Below are 16566 nucleotides of genomic sequence, written 5' to 3' on the forward strand. Positions count from 1 at the left end.
TCATAAAGGGAGCTGATTCAGGTCAGACTGGGATCACGTCATTATTTCCCCATGAAACAGAAGCCGTACTCTCTCTATTAAACACTGAGGTCAGATTAATATCAACAATAGAATACTGATCCTTTACTGTTTTATTATACGACCGTTTTCCACTTTGGAGTTTGCTCATTCATGAACTGTAACTGTTGTTGCTGTGACGACGCTGCCGGCTGAATATCGGGGAAGCTTCTGATTTATTTACTTTGCTATCTTACCGACGTGTTTAATGACCTGCGATAAGTCACTGAAGCATCCCCCTCAACTGTGACTAGGAATTAATAAGGAGCGCCGTCTGGCAAGTCATAAAATTCTTTCACAAGTTGGGTTGAAATACGTCTTTAAATGTATTTATTTGTGAAACACTGAGGCACAATATTTTCTTGATTTATTGCAGAAAATAATATATAGGTTTTATTAATATATCAGCAATAAGCAGTCTAATTTAGAATGTAATTGTGGATCTTTTGATATGTTTTTCTGTAGACTAAATGTTTTCTTATGTAAGGAGCAATTGTACTTTTTAATGGAAACTAAAATACTAAAATAATCTGGGATTTTTGAGTTAGGAGACAATAATAGATTGGGTTTTATTAAAGAAGAGGATATTTCATTTTCCATTTCTTGCAACTCAGTTTTTTTAAAGATAGAAATATATTTGCATATAGCAAAAATTCACAATTTTAGCATAGTAAATGTTTTCATTCAGAATAAAACATTCCTAATTAATATATATTTTTGACTGCATTTATATTTTAGAAGGTGGAAGTTATGACCTTTTCTGTTTCCTTGCCAAAGCAATTAACTGTTATTACCATCTCAAATATTATATCCATGCTTTATTGTTGACCCTGAATGAAACTGTTACATACATAAATACATATATTGTATACATAAATACATACATAAATCATCAATATTCAAACAGACACACGGTCTCAATGAAGTCCATCGATGCTGCATGTCTGACAGGTGAAGATGATATGTACAGCTGAGGTCTACTACAGTTCATGTAGAGCTGCGAGGGAAAAGGAGTCGAGGAGGCAGAGCCAGGCGATGTTTTGTTTTTTTTGTTTTTTTTGGCACTGTTAGCAGGAGGTGAAAGTTTTCCAGAAGAAGTTTTTACAGGGGGCTTTACGGTCGCGCTGAGGCAACGATAGCCTGTTATAGACAGCCCTCTCCTCCAGACGAGACTCCAGCGGCTCCTCCAGATCCATGGAGACCGATTCCCCCGGCAGCATGTTGGTGTCCAGGGCTCCGTCCAACAAGCCTGACACCAGCTTTAGGATCAGCTCCTTGCGCTCTTTGCTCAGCTCCTGGAAACCAGACCAGAACAGAAAATGTCAGTCAAGAGTCCAGCTCATAAAATATGTGAATTTTTAACAACTTGCCATATAACTCAAGTTACTTTTCTCCTTTAAAATGACAAGATAAATTAAAAACTGTACTGAAAATACTTAAAAATGCAACAAAAAGCATCATTTTCAGTGAAATTTCAATCATTCAAGCTATATTCCTGGTCAAATTTACCAACAATAACACGTGAAATTAAGAGAAAATGTCCTGTCCTCACCCTGCTCACATGGATGGGGCTCCTATCCTCCACAGGAAGCACGGCAGCTGCTCTAACGCTGAACAGAACCCCCATGAGAGCTGCTAACACCACCAGGAGCTGCATGCTGTGACAGGAGTGCAGGTGACAGACCAGAGCTACAGTCACAGGAGGCTGGAAAAAGGCAGGAGTGTGTGGCCGAGTGTGTGTCAGAGAGAAGCCTCGGCAGCTCAGACTCAGCCAGAGATCCAGAGGAGAGTGGTGAAGGGAGTGCAGTGCAGTTGGTGGCGGCCGCTCATGAGATTTGGAAGCCACAGATGTTTCTTCTCCTCTACTTCCAATGTCCCTCTCCCTTTTATACGCCTCTCCCTCGTCTGCCGCTGACGTAGAGGGTGGTGGGTGTATGACGGAGGGTGTATATGTGCATGTTGTTGAGGTGTGTGTGTGTGTGTGTGTGTGTGTGTGTGTGTGTGTGTGTGTGTGTGTGTGTGTGTGTGTGTGTGAACATGAGCATGAAAGAGGACGGGATGTGGAGGGGTCAGGATACAACAAATAGAACCGTTTAAAAGTTAACCTTTCTGACAAATTGGGAGTGCGATTCACCGGGAGGGAACATCTGCAGCGAATGACTACGTCAGTGGGCAAAATAACAGGTTTTGACATCAACTAATGTATTGATAGTTATGATAGACAACCTGAGACAATACCTTTCAGGCAGGTGTGTGGACAATTCCACAACTCATCATCTGCGCGAAGCCTCCGGATGTGCTTTAACACTGAAAATAAAGTGGTCACATTTCACTGTGGCAGCAATCAAAAGAGTTTAAGAGGAACACAAATTGACCATAAGCTGGTTTATCTTACGCCACCAACGCAGGTCAGTGTTTCAGGCAACATCTGATTCCCGTCACAGTGCTTCTCTGTGTCCGTTTGACACCTGCAGATTACAATTGAGCGGTCTGACACTCCTGTTGACTTGAGAGGTGTCTTCAGGAAATGCACATCATCTAGCGGAACAAAAAAAAAGAAAAGAAACAATACGAACAAGCAATTCTTCCTCAGATGGTTAACTTTGGTTCATGTTAACATGTGGTATGTGGAAGATTTCTGAAATGCAAACAAAACAGATGCTAAAAGTCGGTTTGGATAAAAGACTGATTTCACTAACGGGAACAAAATCACACAACTTGTCCATGAAATATGTGTTTGCAAGAACTGTTTAACTGATATGTCATATTAATGTCTAAAATCTCATTCTGCAAATACCAACGACTCTGAGTCTGGTATATTCTACTGTGATTTATTGTATTCTTCAGCCGCCTTAAATTCTATAGACTAATCTGTTAGTTGGGAACCGTTTCCAGCCACCAGCACACAATTAAAAGTTTAAATACCTTCATTTCTTAGACTTTCCCCAGCACTTTTTTAAGGGTTGCTCTGTATGTTGATTTATGATGCATATAACTTTAACTTGTATTATTTTCAAAAAAGAATGCATTACAGTGTGTTTTTCTGTTCTTTATGCAAATTTACCTGCAAATTATCCTGTTAACATATGCTGCAGCTTACATAAGGATTCTTTCATGTCTCATATTTAGAGTTCTAACACATAAATGGTGTATTTGTAGCTAGATAGCACCAAGGTGTAAAAAGAATATATATAGAGAGATTAAACTGTCGTGTTTAAGAAGCTGCCTTAAACCTCCATGACATACAGCTGAAATAGCACAATTAACAGCGTTTACTGGGTTTACTGTCGTGCTGCTGGCAGAGAACATACAGTTCTTCTATTCCAATGTGTCGTGTTTGACGTGTTCAAATGGATCCGTCACGCTCTCAGAACAGTTTTTTGGGGTATTTTCTTCTGATCTGAAGAAGACCCAAAGCCAATCCAAAGATTACTGTTGAAACGGTTACATTGGCAATTCAGTGTGTTTGAAGAATCTACAACAACCTCGCTGCCTTAAAGGCATCTGCAGTGGAGCCTGTAAGAGACTTCAAACAGTGAAAAACGTCAGCATGACGGCCTCATAGGTGCTCCCAGATTCTATTAATGCACGTGGAAGTTTCCATTTTCACGACATTCTGTGGCGTGGTCCGGCACCACCCCGACAACTATCTGAAAGGGATCACTAAGAAACACTGACTCACAGATCATCTGAGGACTTTGCTGTCAACCGATAAATGGGTAATTCTGTCTGATTCACTGCACAGGAAACAGGAGAATTCTGAAAGATTAACTTCCAAGTTCAGTGCAGAAATGATCATTAAAAACCACCAACATCAAATTAAATATTCATGGCTACTTGTTTGGTGGAGTCAGTGGGGACATGTTTCATTTTCTACATTGCAGTGTGAGCACTCAGCAGCACAAACAACCTTACAGAATACACAGCACCGCATCAGCTGGATGAGAATAATGTTCTGCATTGTTGCAGGTTGGTCACATTTTAATAGAAAACAAGTGAGGTCTTACACAGTAATAACTGGAGTTGATGCAACTGAACGGCAACATTGAACACTGAACTCCTGCAGCCGAGGGACTTCTTGTTGAAATTCAAAGAATCTCACCAGTTTAATTTAAATGCATTCATTTTCAGCTACTACAATAGATGAGACTGAATGAAACTAAACAGATTCAATGATGCCACCTTGTGGGTGAATACGGAAGCTGCACTTTAAAAACACAAACACTGCAAATAACAGAACCTATGTGGCCGTGTTTATAGTTCTACAGTTCTGTAATTTCATTTAGCAAATGCTTTTATCCAAAGCAATGTACATCTGAGAGTAGATACAACACAAGCAAGGATCTAGTCAGGAGGAAACAACCTGGATAAGATCCACAAAACAAGTTCAAGAGTCACAATAGAACTGTAGTGTCTACAGACTAACAGGATTTTTTGGGGTTTTTTCAGTCTATCAAGCGCAAAAGTCTTTTCTTAAAGACAGAGAGAGACTCTGCAGATTGAATAGAGTTTGGCAACTCATTCCACCATCGGGGAACCACAGAAGAGAAGAATTCAGCTATCAACTGGCCCTGTTAGGGTGGTTGTATCAATAGCTGACTACCAGCAGTGAACAGCAGCTGATAAACAACACGTATTCGTTTGCATTTGGCTGAAATGTGATGCTACAATAGGTAAGTATTAGTGCAAGACTTTAAGACAAGTTTTGGACAAGAGACCTTTGCGAAGGAAAAACGACTCTTTCCCCTTATTGAGGTATTTCTTTGAAACTGTTACCTGAAGACATCCCAGAATATCGTTCAGGTTGCATCTGTCAACTACAGTCACCTTAAATCAAGTTGTAGAACCTAAAGATCACCTCAAATGATCCTACTAGTTATCACCTTTGATCTCTGTTCCTATTTGCTTGTCCCAAACTGAGGCTGGGAGCTCATTCAGACCCTCTCTGTCCCTAATCTGACCCTGACAAAGGCAGATGCTGCAAAAGAAAATACACGAGAGAGAGAGACAACTGCTATAAGAAAACATGACTTGGTTAAGATTAGATAATGTTTAGTCTGATGTTACGAAGCAGACAAGTTGTCTCCATATTTGGCCGTAATCTAAATATGGCATTCCTCCCAACTCAATATATACCCGAGGTTGAAGAGAATCCTCAGAATTGATGCTGCCAATGCTCACATCGTATCGCTTCTGCTGATATGAAACAAAAATCTGCATTTTTTCCATTGTGCTGCAGCCAGGTTGAAACAAGCATGGAGTATTTTTTAAGGAAGATAATAAATGTAAATAAAACGGAGCTTGCGTCTTGTGATCTTGTGCTTTGGTGCAAAGAATCAAACGCCCACAAATCCCAAATCCCCATTTTGTGTTACTAATTTATTACAGTTCATAATTCTTATAAAAACACAAATTCTTCGCTCAGGTATGACACTACGTCTCAACAAAGATTCAGATGTGGACTTAAGTAACAAATACGTATTAACATACGATGTTTGACATTAGCTCAACAAACCACACTGAAACATGAGATTTCCACTGGGAGAGAAATTAACGGCATCCTACGCTAAGACTCAGAATGTAGACTCACTATCAGCGGTCAATACCCAATACACGACTTCTAACTGCAGAACGAATTCACATTTTAAAAGACATCTCTTAATTTGCATTTTAACACCAGAAAACTAAATTTTTGTATCAATCTCAGCCAATCAACTTTACTTAATCTCCACTTGGTGATATTTTAAAGGGGTATTTAATTCTTGAGTATTTGTCCAGGTCACCATTTGTCTGGTACATTATGATAAGATACAGAGTAAGTTTACTTTTTCAGCAATACACAATCAATTTCAGGCACTATAGGGTTCATGTGTAGCGGAAACATCAGTATTTTTGAATAGTCATGACAGATGGCGCACTGCGTAATTCTTCCATTGAGCGCAAACCGATAAACATTTCTGAATAAATGTGCAGCAATACATCACATATATACAGTATATATACTCTATATCATATGTAATATATTGCATAATGTGTAGATACAGTGAATAGAATCAACAGTACAATGTTTCAGAGTGAGGTCAGGTTTGGTGCTCATCCCACTCGGCCCAGCCCACCGAATTACTCCACACAAAATGCTGATAAGACGATGACAGTAAAAATACGTCAGAAAAACAAAGAAACACAGAGTGTGTAAGATTTAAAGGAAACACTGAATCAAATAAACACTTTTTCTGGAAAACTCAGCAAATTCCCAACAGCTGATAACTCTCTTGGTTAATGCTGAACTACGTTGAGGAGGCGTAGTAGAAGTTTATCTGCAGTGTGTGTGAGGGCCAGGTAGAGGATGAACGTGGCGGTCTGCTGTTGCTGGTCATGCTTCACTGAGCACCTGTTAATGGTTAAGAAGGCAGCGAGTGAAAAGCAGCTACTACGCAATAACAGTTTGGAATTACACCCTAGTGCATACCGTTTACAAACTAATACAAAAAATTAGGGATGTCCGATACCGTCTTTTTTGCCAGTAACTTATATTGTCCAACTCTCATTTTCAGCTTGTGATCTCAACCGACACGGATATATGTGGGTTATTTAACTCATTTTAGGTAACATCACATATCTCCTGTTGTGGAATTAACACATCATAACTAATTTTACTGTGATGCCCCATTGGACGCATTGAAGATAAGATAAGAGCTACTTCATTCATCCCGGATGAAACTATTTTGCCAGAGTACAATAAACAAAGGTTAGTGGAATATACGCAATCACACAGAGGTTAGTAGTAAAATAGAAATAACAAATATAAAGTACAAAATGCAAAGTAGAAAATGTAAGCTTCTAACAGAGTTTGTGTGAAGTGTCACAGTGTGTCAAGAGCTGAAGTGTGTCAAGTAAAGTGTCTGAAGTGTGTAAACTGACTGTATACTAATACTAAAAACTAAAAAGATTAACAGAAAACGAACTGAAGTAGAGTAAACAGATGTAATGCACTGGAGTCTGCTAGACCGCAACAAGACTTTCCAAATGTAAACATTGTCTGTGCAAAATAAGAAAACTACTTAAACTAAAGTTATGGAAAAAATGGGTTTTCATTTTTTGTTTTTTATTATTGTCTCAAACAACAGTTCACACTCTCCCTCCCTCTATGAGTCTATAGTTCGATGATGCCATCATTTGTGCGCCGGTAAATGCCAGTGAAATTCAGGTACTATTTTATCGGTTTTCATGATAGGCAAAAAAAAAAAAAATCGATAACGAAATTGATTGATCTTATATTTTTCTGCCAGTATCGGTCCAATAATATCGGTGGGCTGATATTATCGGACATCCCTATTAAAAATGCATCATAACAACTCACCTTTCTGGCAAACTCCGGGAGGACGAATGATGCTTTGTGAATTTCAGGATTGTAATATTTAAGGTTCATATTTTCCATTTCTTCTTTTGACAGCGCTTTCACTGGATCCTTGAAATTTGTTTCCTAATTAGAAAGTAAAATGGGACTTCAGTAAATTGGACAGAACTGATCAGAGGGAAAAGTTATTGGAATGGTTTTACCATACGCCGCTGTAGTTTACAGGAAACCCCACAACAATCAGGCGTGTGATGGATGACAAACGCACTTACAGGATTTTTACTGCAGAGCATGAATCCAATTTGGCCGCTGGGATAAGTTGGGATAGTGCTGTAGGCGTAGTCCACCACTGGGAATAGGGTCTTGCAGAAGGTTCGCATCTCCTTTATCAGCTCCAAATGGAGCCACTGACACTCTCCTGCGAAAATGACACGAGAGCAGAAGAGAGGAGTGTTCATTTCCTGTCTGTTTCTTTTGACAACGCTCCATCTTGACGTATTTGGAAGGTTGACTATAAAAATATGAACATAAAAGCTCAACAGGAGTTAATAACTGCCATGATTAATAATAATTGCTTTTAGTAGACTTGAAAACCATATGCATATGACTTGTACTCCGCTATGCACCTTTATTTCTCCAGTTTTCACTGCAAAATAAACTGTAATAAAACATAAACAAACCCTGGGAGCAAAGAATTCCACCACTTGTCAATGCTGCCTTCATCAGCTGATAGTAAGACTCTTTGAATAAACTCTCAGCAGGTCCTGCAAAAGAAACAGAACTCAGAACGGGACTACAGTCTAAAATATGGAACAGAAAGTTGCTATGACATTTAAAATAAAGATTTTAAAAAGCACTTACCCACTGGGTCTGAGGAATCAGTTATAATGATGTCAAAAGCATCCTGGTTCTGCTTCATGAATTCAAAGCCATCGCCGATATGGAGGGTGAGCTTGGGACTGAAAAAGCCTTTGGCCATTCCTGGGAGGTACTTCTTCGATACGTTAATGACATCCTACAGAGAAGACAACAGCAGCAACGACATGAGCAGCATTGGAGAGGAATCTATAAACCAGTGCAACTCTCTCTGTTGCTCCCACCTCATCTATCTCACAGAGAATCACGGATTCCACCAGGGGGTTCTTTACCACTTCCCTGAGCACTCCACCATCTCCTCCACCAATAATCAGAACCTGTACAAGAAAAAAAAAGAAATAAAGGAGGCAAATGTGCAGACAGTCATCCTGAATGCATTCATAGTGCAACAGCTTCATAAATTTGCCAGTAAATCTGAGTCATACCTTCTTGGGGGAAGGATGACTGCACAGGGGGAGGTTAGCAATCATTTCCTGATAGGCAAACTCATCTCTCTCTGTGCACTGGATCACTCCATCCAGCACCAAGACATTCCCATAGGTTTTACTGAAAAGGGATGTTACAGCAAAGTATGAAGCACAATTGACAGCTCATGCAGCCTGAGGCTAAACCAACTAACTCAGTATGTTTACGTAACTAGAGTATGATTTACAGAACTCCAGTAGGAGGGACATATCTCACACATTTGCTACAATTCATTGAATAAAACAAGATAGAGAGGTCCTTTAATAATTCTTTGCAGGAAATGACAGTGCCACAGCAGTTTCATAACACCACACACTTTCATACATAAGTTAAAAAGAACAATGAATAAATACTGAAAACCATAAAAACTAAATAAAAAACGCAAAGTCATTTTTGTGCATTTTAAAATCTGACAGCAGCTGGAATAAATGACTTTCTAAACCTCTGAGAATCATTTTCTGACTGAAGGTGCTGGTATTGATCACCAACCAAAGACAGGTTGTTAGCATGTTTCTGGTTAAACCTTGTGTGTACAGTCAGTCTCCAGAGCTACCCCGAATAAGATTAGATCTACTTCATTCATCACGGAGGAAAGTGTTTAATGCTAGGTGCATGTTTAATCTATAAGACTGTGAACGGGTTGGCCACACCGCCCCTGGGGGATTTTATCAAAAAGAAAAATGGCATTAGTAGTACAAAGTTTAGAGAGTCCTCCTTTGCACAGAATGCATTATCTATTAAAGGCTGCACAAACTGGAATACTTTACCTTCAGCTATCAGAGAAAGATCCACTTTTGTCAGTTTTAAGAGCCAGTATAAGACGTGACTGACTGACAATCAAACCTGTGAACATTGAGGAATTCAGGCACTTTTAGTTTACTTCAGGTCAGTTCATTTTCTGATAATCTTTCTAGTTTTTAGTATTAGTATACAGTCACTTTACACACTTAAGACTCTTGACACACTGTGACACTTCACACAAACACTTTAAGAAACTTACATTTTGCATTTTGTATTTTATATTGTTTGTTATTTCTGTTTTACTATTAACTTCTGTGTAATTATGTATATTCCACCAACCATTGTTGATTGTACTCTGGCAAAATAACTTCCTCCGGGATGAATAAAGTAGATTTTATCTTAAAAACAGGCACTTTAACCATATGCACTTTATGACAGGCTATGTCTAGAAAGCACTTTTCTACAATAATAGCACCCTATCAGTGAATACTGTTTTCTACACGTCTGTATCCGTGTATGTTTTTCTTTTATGTTTGGAACAACGGTTGTAAACTAGCCTTGTGCTAAATTCGGTGTATTTACTGCAACCCTGTGTAAACTATTATGAGATCGTACGTTCATTAATATGCACTGTCCCGTCCAAATAAGTAAAGAAATAATGCTACAATCTTAGCTGCCCCTTCTTTTGAGCTACCTGAAGCAACGTGAAACACTCACATGTACCTAACTAACCAGCTGAAGCCCATTCACTGCTACCAGCTATCAGCTAGCGACATTAGCCAAGTTATGAAGCTCAAAGTACTCACCTCTTGAAGACCATAACATCTTGGAACTTGGACTTCTTGTTGTAGAGGACTTCTTCTACTTGGAGGCTCATCGCCTGGCCGGGCCATAACGTGCACGACTCCGTAAACCAGCCATCCTTTATGTGATCCATTACAGCTGCCCACAGCCAACAGTGACACTAACGTGTTTGAAGTGAGGCAATGTGACAACTTACCACAAAGCCGTAGCCTCACAGCTAAACTTGCTGCCTCGCATTATAATGAACCGGACGCCACTGACGTAGCCGACTCGCCGTTACGCGGACCAATGGCGTGCGAGGATTCGCCGGTTCTTGTATAGTTTGTTTGACTTTCACAGCGACAGCTCTGCGCTTGGCCCCGCCCTGCAGCACGAGCCGAGGAGGCCGACGGCGTCGTGTCACTGCGCCTGCGCAAACCAGCCAGCAAGAGACCAGAAAGTGCGTTTCTGTTTCTTTTTTTTTCTTTTTTAAGTAAATCCGTTTTCTCAGAGAATAATATTTTCATGCGTACGTCTCTCTTTGATTAGGAGAAATTAATCAAATCTGTCTACCCCTCGTTAGCCTTATAAACAAGTGTGAAAGTGGCCATGGACATGGCTTCCTATACTTTTTATATGAATATTTAATCTAATATCATAAACGATATTGGTTTATTTTTGTTGTCTGTACAAGAAGAAAGAGGTGGATATAGTGTATCAGTTTACTAGTCGACGAAATTTAGGACTTTTTTTTAATTCTTGCAAGTTTTACTGAAAAAAAGAATTGGTGCAAGTCATAAAATAGTAAAAAAAAAAACAAAAAAAAAAAACCAACAACCTGAAATGCAGCATGCAACTGGTCCTCATTCTGACTTAAGGAAAAAGTTATTAAAAAATACATCATGTCATACCTGTGCATATCTTTATGTATATTCATCATATCACATCTGTACATGTGAAAGATGTTTATCTTTATTTTTAGTTTTATTGTACTTTTGTATTTACCCCCCTCCCAATATATATATATATATATATATATATATATATATATATATATATATATATATATATATATATATATATATATATATGCTGATGTTAATTGATTGTTATTATTAATTATTATTTTAATTTTACCCATAGGTGTGAGTGTGAGTGTGAATGTTTGTCCTGCTTTAAGTTACTGTTATTTTCTTGTGTTTTTTTTTTACTGTGAAGCACTTTGGTCACCTTTGGGCTATTGCAAAGGGTTATACAAATAAACTTTGATTGATTGAAACTGTTGGCTTGCTGGATGCTGGTGTGTTAGTTAGGAGCTGAATGTTCACAGCTCCACCATTTGTCATCTAAGAAATCTTTTTAGGCAGCATGTTACCACAGACAATCTGCCCCTTGATTCTCTGGATGGTTGTGTCTGATAATTTGATCCTGTCCCCTAAAAGGTCCACCGACTTTACCAAGTCCTTCAGGAAGATTGGGACAACACTCAACAAGCGTTTGACAACCTCATTAACTCTGCTTGACCAATTTGTGACTTGTTACTGACTTTTGATTTCTGCTCTATGATCCAACTTTCTACCTGCTGGTTATTATGTCCAATATAATGCATACTTGGGTAATTTATAATGTCCATTCTGTTGTTGGAAGGACAAATACATTTTCCTCTATGTTACAAGAAAGGATATAATTTAATACAGTGTTACATGCAGCATATATATTTATGTTTAGTATATACATTCTTTAATCTGTCAGTTTTCTGAGTCTTAACTGTCACCAGTTTCGGTTTGGTGCTGGGTTTTCTTGAGTGCTGTCTCCAGTCCTGTTTTTCTTGGTAAATGATTCAATTTTCACAGTGCAGCAGATGCTATGTGATGTTGTGAAAGTGGCAGTTTGTATCATTATTTTCTCAGAAGTTCAGTTTTTTCAGTTGGACACAAACACCAGTTTGTAATGTTGTAGCGTCCAAGTTGGACACACTGAGTGCAAAAAAAAATAAAAAATAAAAAAAATCACCAGGCTTCTGCAAAAATAAATACATAAATATATTTATGAATTAGACTGTGAAAGTTTGGTATGACCGGTGGAAACGAAAGGGAAACTATCCCAGAGTTCACAGTGTGCATCACAAATGTGGTGGCGTCTCATTTGTAATACTTAAAATGCATATTTTCACATTTAAGCCTTAAGAGTAAATCCGTCAGCGGTGGCATGTAACTTTGTACATTTACTCCAATACAGTATCATTTCAGGGTACGTGTACTATACTTAAGTATTTAAATTGTTTGCTGCTTTATATTTTTGCTTCAATACATTTCATTTCACTTTATTCATCTGACAGCTATTTAACTAGTTTCTTTTCCTAAAAACCTTCCAAATAGAATGCAAATATTCCCCTCATGTCCTAAAATGGTTTCAGTTCGGCATGTGTACACAAACTGAACGATTTCACCAAAAAAGCATAAAGTAGAGAAAGCTAATCTCAAAAAGCCTGACAGTTGTTCATTCATTTGGATAATTGTATTTCCACCATGGCCATTTGTGGTGAGATTTTCATGAGTTGTTTTATTGTTGTCCTTTTTTGAGTTTGTTAAATCTAAGTCAAGAACAAACTTTCAATCTTGCAAACATTGAAGCCAAATCTAACAAGTATTTAATTATGTACTTGTTAGAAAATGCCAGAAAAGCTGTAAAATGGACCAACTGGCAAAACATGAGCAGAGCTTTAAATGTGCGATTCTGAATAGTCGAAATGTCGACAGTTCCTATCGAGACTGTTCTGTTCCTTAAGGTGGAAGGTGAGAATAAAATCAAGCAAAAGGTAAGCAAACAAGTCAGACTCGTTAAGGCAAGCCAGGAAGAATCTAATCAAACATTAGCTCCAGTTTAGTGTCATCATGACATTTTTCATGGCAGATATTTTGACTTTAGGGATTAATGATGGCTCACTTCCTTATAGTGTCCCAGTAAGTCATGAAAGTTGTGACCATGAATGCACAAAAGCAGGACACGCCTCTAAGTGAAATGCAGCCATCACTGATATCCCTGTACATCTTGTCATGTGGGCCCAGATGTGATTATTCTTGCAGTTAATCCTCGTGTGATCGTGTGGGTCGAAATTGACCCGTTTTAAAGTTTGAAAATGTGGGAAAACAAAAATCACAGTGAAATTTCTGATGTCCACATTTTCAATATTTTTGGGAAATCTTTGAACATTTTTTGATGGGAAAAAAGGAAATGTTAAAAATGTTTCTTGAGAACATTCACAAAAAAATCCTTATGTGAATGTTCTTGAAGAAAATATTAAAAGTTTTACTGATATGTATGGAATCACTTTAGATATTTTTAGGATTTTTTGGAAGATTTTTACTCATTTTTGGAAAATATTTACTAGAATTTTCTTGTCAAATTTGGGGGATTTTTTAAAATACAACTTTTAATGGAAACTTTTAAGGAATTATTGAAATTTTCTACCTGAAGGTTCTGCAAATTTTCAGAAATTTGGGGAATTTTTTTGCTGAATTTTTGGATTTTTTGGTGCCTGTAAATGAGAACAACAGGAGGGTTAAGTGACCAGACAAGTAACCTGAGTCAACCAGAATCAGCATGCAGGAATGAAACTAGTACAGTCTGAATTTTTACTGTGTTAAAAATGGTCAATAGCAGTCATTTCATTTGGGTTGATTCATTTTTCCACAGCTGGCCCGTGTGAAGACTGTTTTTGATCGACTCAAACTGCATAACAAACCTTTAGTGTCAAGCCAACATCTTCAAGAAAAACTGAAACTTGAACATCTACAATTTAATGACAATTTGCTTAAAAAAAAAATGTGGAATATCAAAACTTGCACTATTCAGCTGATAATGGTTCAAGTTCAGCGATAACCAAACAATCAAATGATAAATTAAATGCGATCATGAGCAGCTCTGAATGGAGTCTCACGGAGAACTTATCCTTCTTAGATTGTTATACTTCATGATATATGTATTTATAATGTGGTACAGGTCGTGTGTGGAGGTGTTCAGTTTACAGTTCATTGTGGAAGTTTGCACAGTATCTAATGCTTGCATAACAGAGAGCCTTATATCTGCAGGGTAAAGTAAGCCAAAATGTAAGCAAACAGGGCAAACTTGTCAACTGTCAACTGAATTTAGAGGCAACAGTAAAGACTAATTTGGAACTGTCAGGTGCAAAATAAACCATAGAGGCTGCAGTTTGGTTCAATACATGATTATTATTGGTGCAGGTTCACTTAGACACACTGTCAGCATATATAAGACCCTAGTTACCAGAACCAGCCAATAACCAAAAAGCCTTCATGAAACTCATATTCTCAAGATTTACTGTGAAGAAAAAAGGATAGGCTTTAATCACTACAGGTTTAGAACAGTGGTTAGGTGCTGCAGTATATCATCCAGATCTGGAATGAAGACAGGGTCGTAAACGCTCACCGGGTTTCAGAATCAGGCTAATTCCTGGGGAGGTTTTCTGTGGTGCAGACAATGAAATCACAATGTGAGGGATTACCTCCTTAAACAGCTTTCAGTCAATCTTTTTGTTTGTTAAATGTCCATTTTGAGCCCCAAATTTTCCCCTGTGGTTGCTGTCTGTTTACCCTACTTAGGCTAATGTGTACAATAAACTATATTTAGCGTTAGACTAGTTTACTGTGAATATTTGCTTTCGTTTGTCTGTATACACAAGACTTGCTGCTTAAACAAAGGTGGCAGTTACTTCCAAGGAATGAGGAAGCTCTAAAGTCTGTAAACGAACCCCACCAGCAGTTCAGAAATGTAAAAGTTTAGTTTCACGCCAAGGCAGTTACTTAGTGTTATACATCAGTGATGGAAAAATAAAAGTTTAACAATGTCACAGAACATTAACCCAAGAGACTTTAGTGTTAACTTGCTTTCAAACAATTTGAGAAGTCATGTAAACTTCATTTGTGAACCACAATGCAGACTAAGGACAGATTAGTGATTTGGAATGAACTCAGAGTTTAGAAAAGCTGGCTGAGGTATGTGTCTGGCTGATAAAAATGGAAGCATATTGGGTATAGATTCAGGTGTCAGGCCATAATGATTTTACAATCAGTTCTGTAATGAACAGGTAAGGGCGGCTGAGTTGTAAAAGAACCGGAAAGAAAAGGTCATTTTTTTGGTTGAAGTCGGGATATAGCTGCCTGTCTTGTGAATTAGCAGCTGGAGCAGGTGAATGGATTTGGAGCAGGGCAACCTACAGAAAGGGCGTTAAAGTAATGGACAGGAGTCTGAATGGGACTCAGAGATAATGCTACAGATTTTCAATACATTTCAGAAACGAATGGGAGGAAACCCCTACAGGCACGATCCCAAATCTAGTAGACTGGGTTATAGAAGCATCACAAAACCCATACTTTTAAAACAATCACACGTTAGTGTAACGTTAATGTTTTCACATTCTTTGAAAATATAGAGCAGGGGTGTCAAACTCATTTTAGTTCAGGTTCCACATTCAGCCCAATTTGATCTTAAGTGGGCCAGACCAGTAAAATCACAGCATAATAACCTATAAATAACCACAACTCCAAACTTTTACTTTGTTTTGGTGCAAAATGGTACGTTTTGAAAATGTTCACATTTAAGGAATTATCTTTTTACAAAACATCATGAATGCAGTGAAATTTCTCAAGAAAAGTAAGTTAAATTTCAACAATATTATGCCTCAGTTTATAATTTACACATTACAACTTACACATCAGAGTGTTTCTACAAAGGAACATGACATCTAGTCACAGCTATCTGGAACTGAATGATATAGTATTTTATGATTAAAATGACAAAAGTCTGACAAAAAAGACAAAACACAACAAAAACAGGACAAAATACTACAAAAATGACATGCAAAATGACAAAAACGAGACACTAAACGACAAAAAATGAGACCGACACGAAACAAAACAGATGAAAGAATTTGACAAAAAACTTACAAAGCGACAAAAAAATGGAGAAATGACAAGTGAGACAAAAAAAGACACAAAACGCTGAAAACGAGACAAAAAATGACAAAAGTGAGAAACAAAATGACAAAAAAGACAAACAAGTGAGACAAAAAGGAAACAGAATGGCAAAAACATGAGGCAAACAACAAAGTCAGACAAAAAAAAACAACAAAAAAGACAATATTACAAAAATGAGTCACAAAATGACAAAAGAACCATGAGCAATCTAGTATTTTATGATCAAAACAGCTTCTCAAGGTCTAGAAATTATTTTAAATTCATAGTTTTATTAAATTACAATCTGCAGTT

The 16566-nt window shown here is 37.8% G+C and overlaps 2 protein-coding genes across 2 annotated transcripts; both read right to left on the minus strand.

Annotated features, from left to right (window-relative positions):
- Window positions 1-855: 855 nt before the first annotated feature.
- On the minus strand, window positions 856-1990 carry sst7 (somatostatin family member 7). Its single transcript, XM_023266990.3, has 2 exons — window positions 1610-1990; window positions 856-1352 (listed from the first exon to the last, which is right to left on the minus strand). Exons 1-2 carry the CDS (start codon window positions 1712-1714, stop codon window positions 1125-1127), a joined length of 333 nt encoding a protein of 110 aa, XP_023122758.1. The 5' UTR covers window positions 1715-1990; the 3' UTR covers window positions 856-1124.
- Window positions 1991-5417: 3427 nt separating this feature from the next.
- Window positions 5418-10502, minus strand: srm (spermidine synthase). Its single transcript, XM_023266986.3, has 8 exons — window positions 10303-10502; window positions 8716-8836; window positions 8515-8607; window positions 8276-8429; window positions 8095-8178; window positions 7687-7832; window positions 7418-7540; window positions 5418-6448 (listed from the first exon to the last, which is right to left on the minus strand). The coding sequence occupies exons 1-8, from the start codon at window positions 10431-10433 to the stop codon at window positions 6431-6433; spliced, it is 870 nt and encodes a 289-aa protein (XP_023122754.1). The 5' UTR covers window positions 10434-10502; the 3' UTR covers window positions 5418-6430.
- Window positions 10503-16566: the final 6064 nt, after the last annotated feature.

This window comes from Amphiprion ocellaris, chromosome 8, assembly GCF_022539595.1.
Source record: "Amphiprion ocellaris isolate individual 3 ecotype Okinawa chromosome 8, ASM2253959v1, whole genome shotgun sequence".
NCBI lineage: Eukaryota > Metazoa > Chordata > Actinopteri > Pomacentridae > Amphiprion > Amphiprion ocellaris.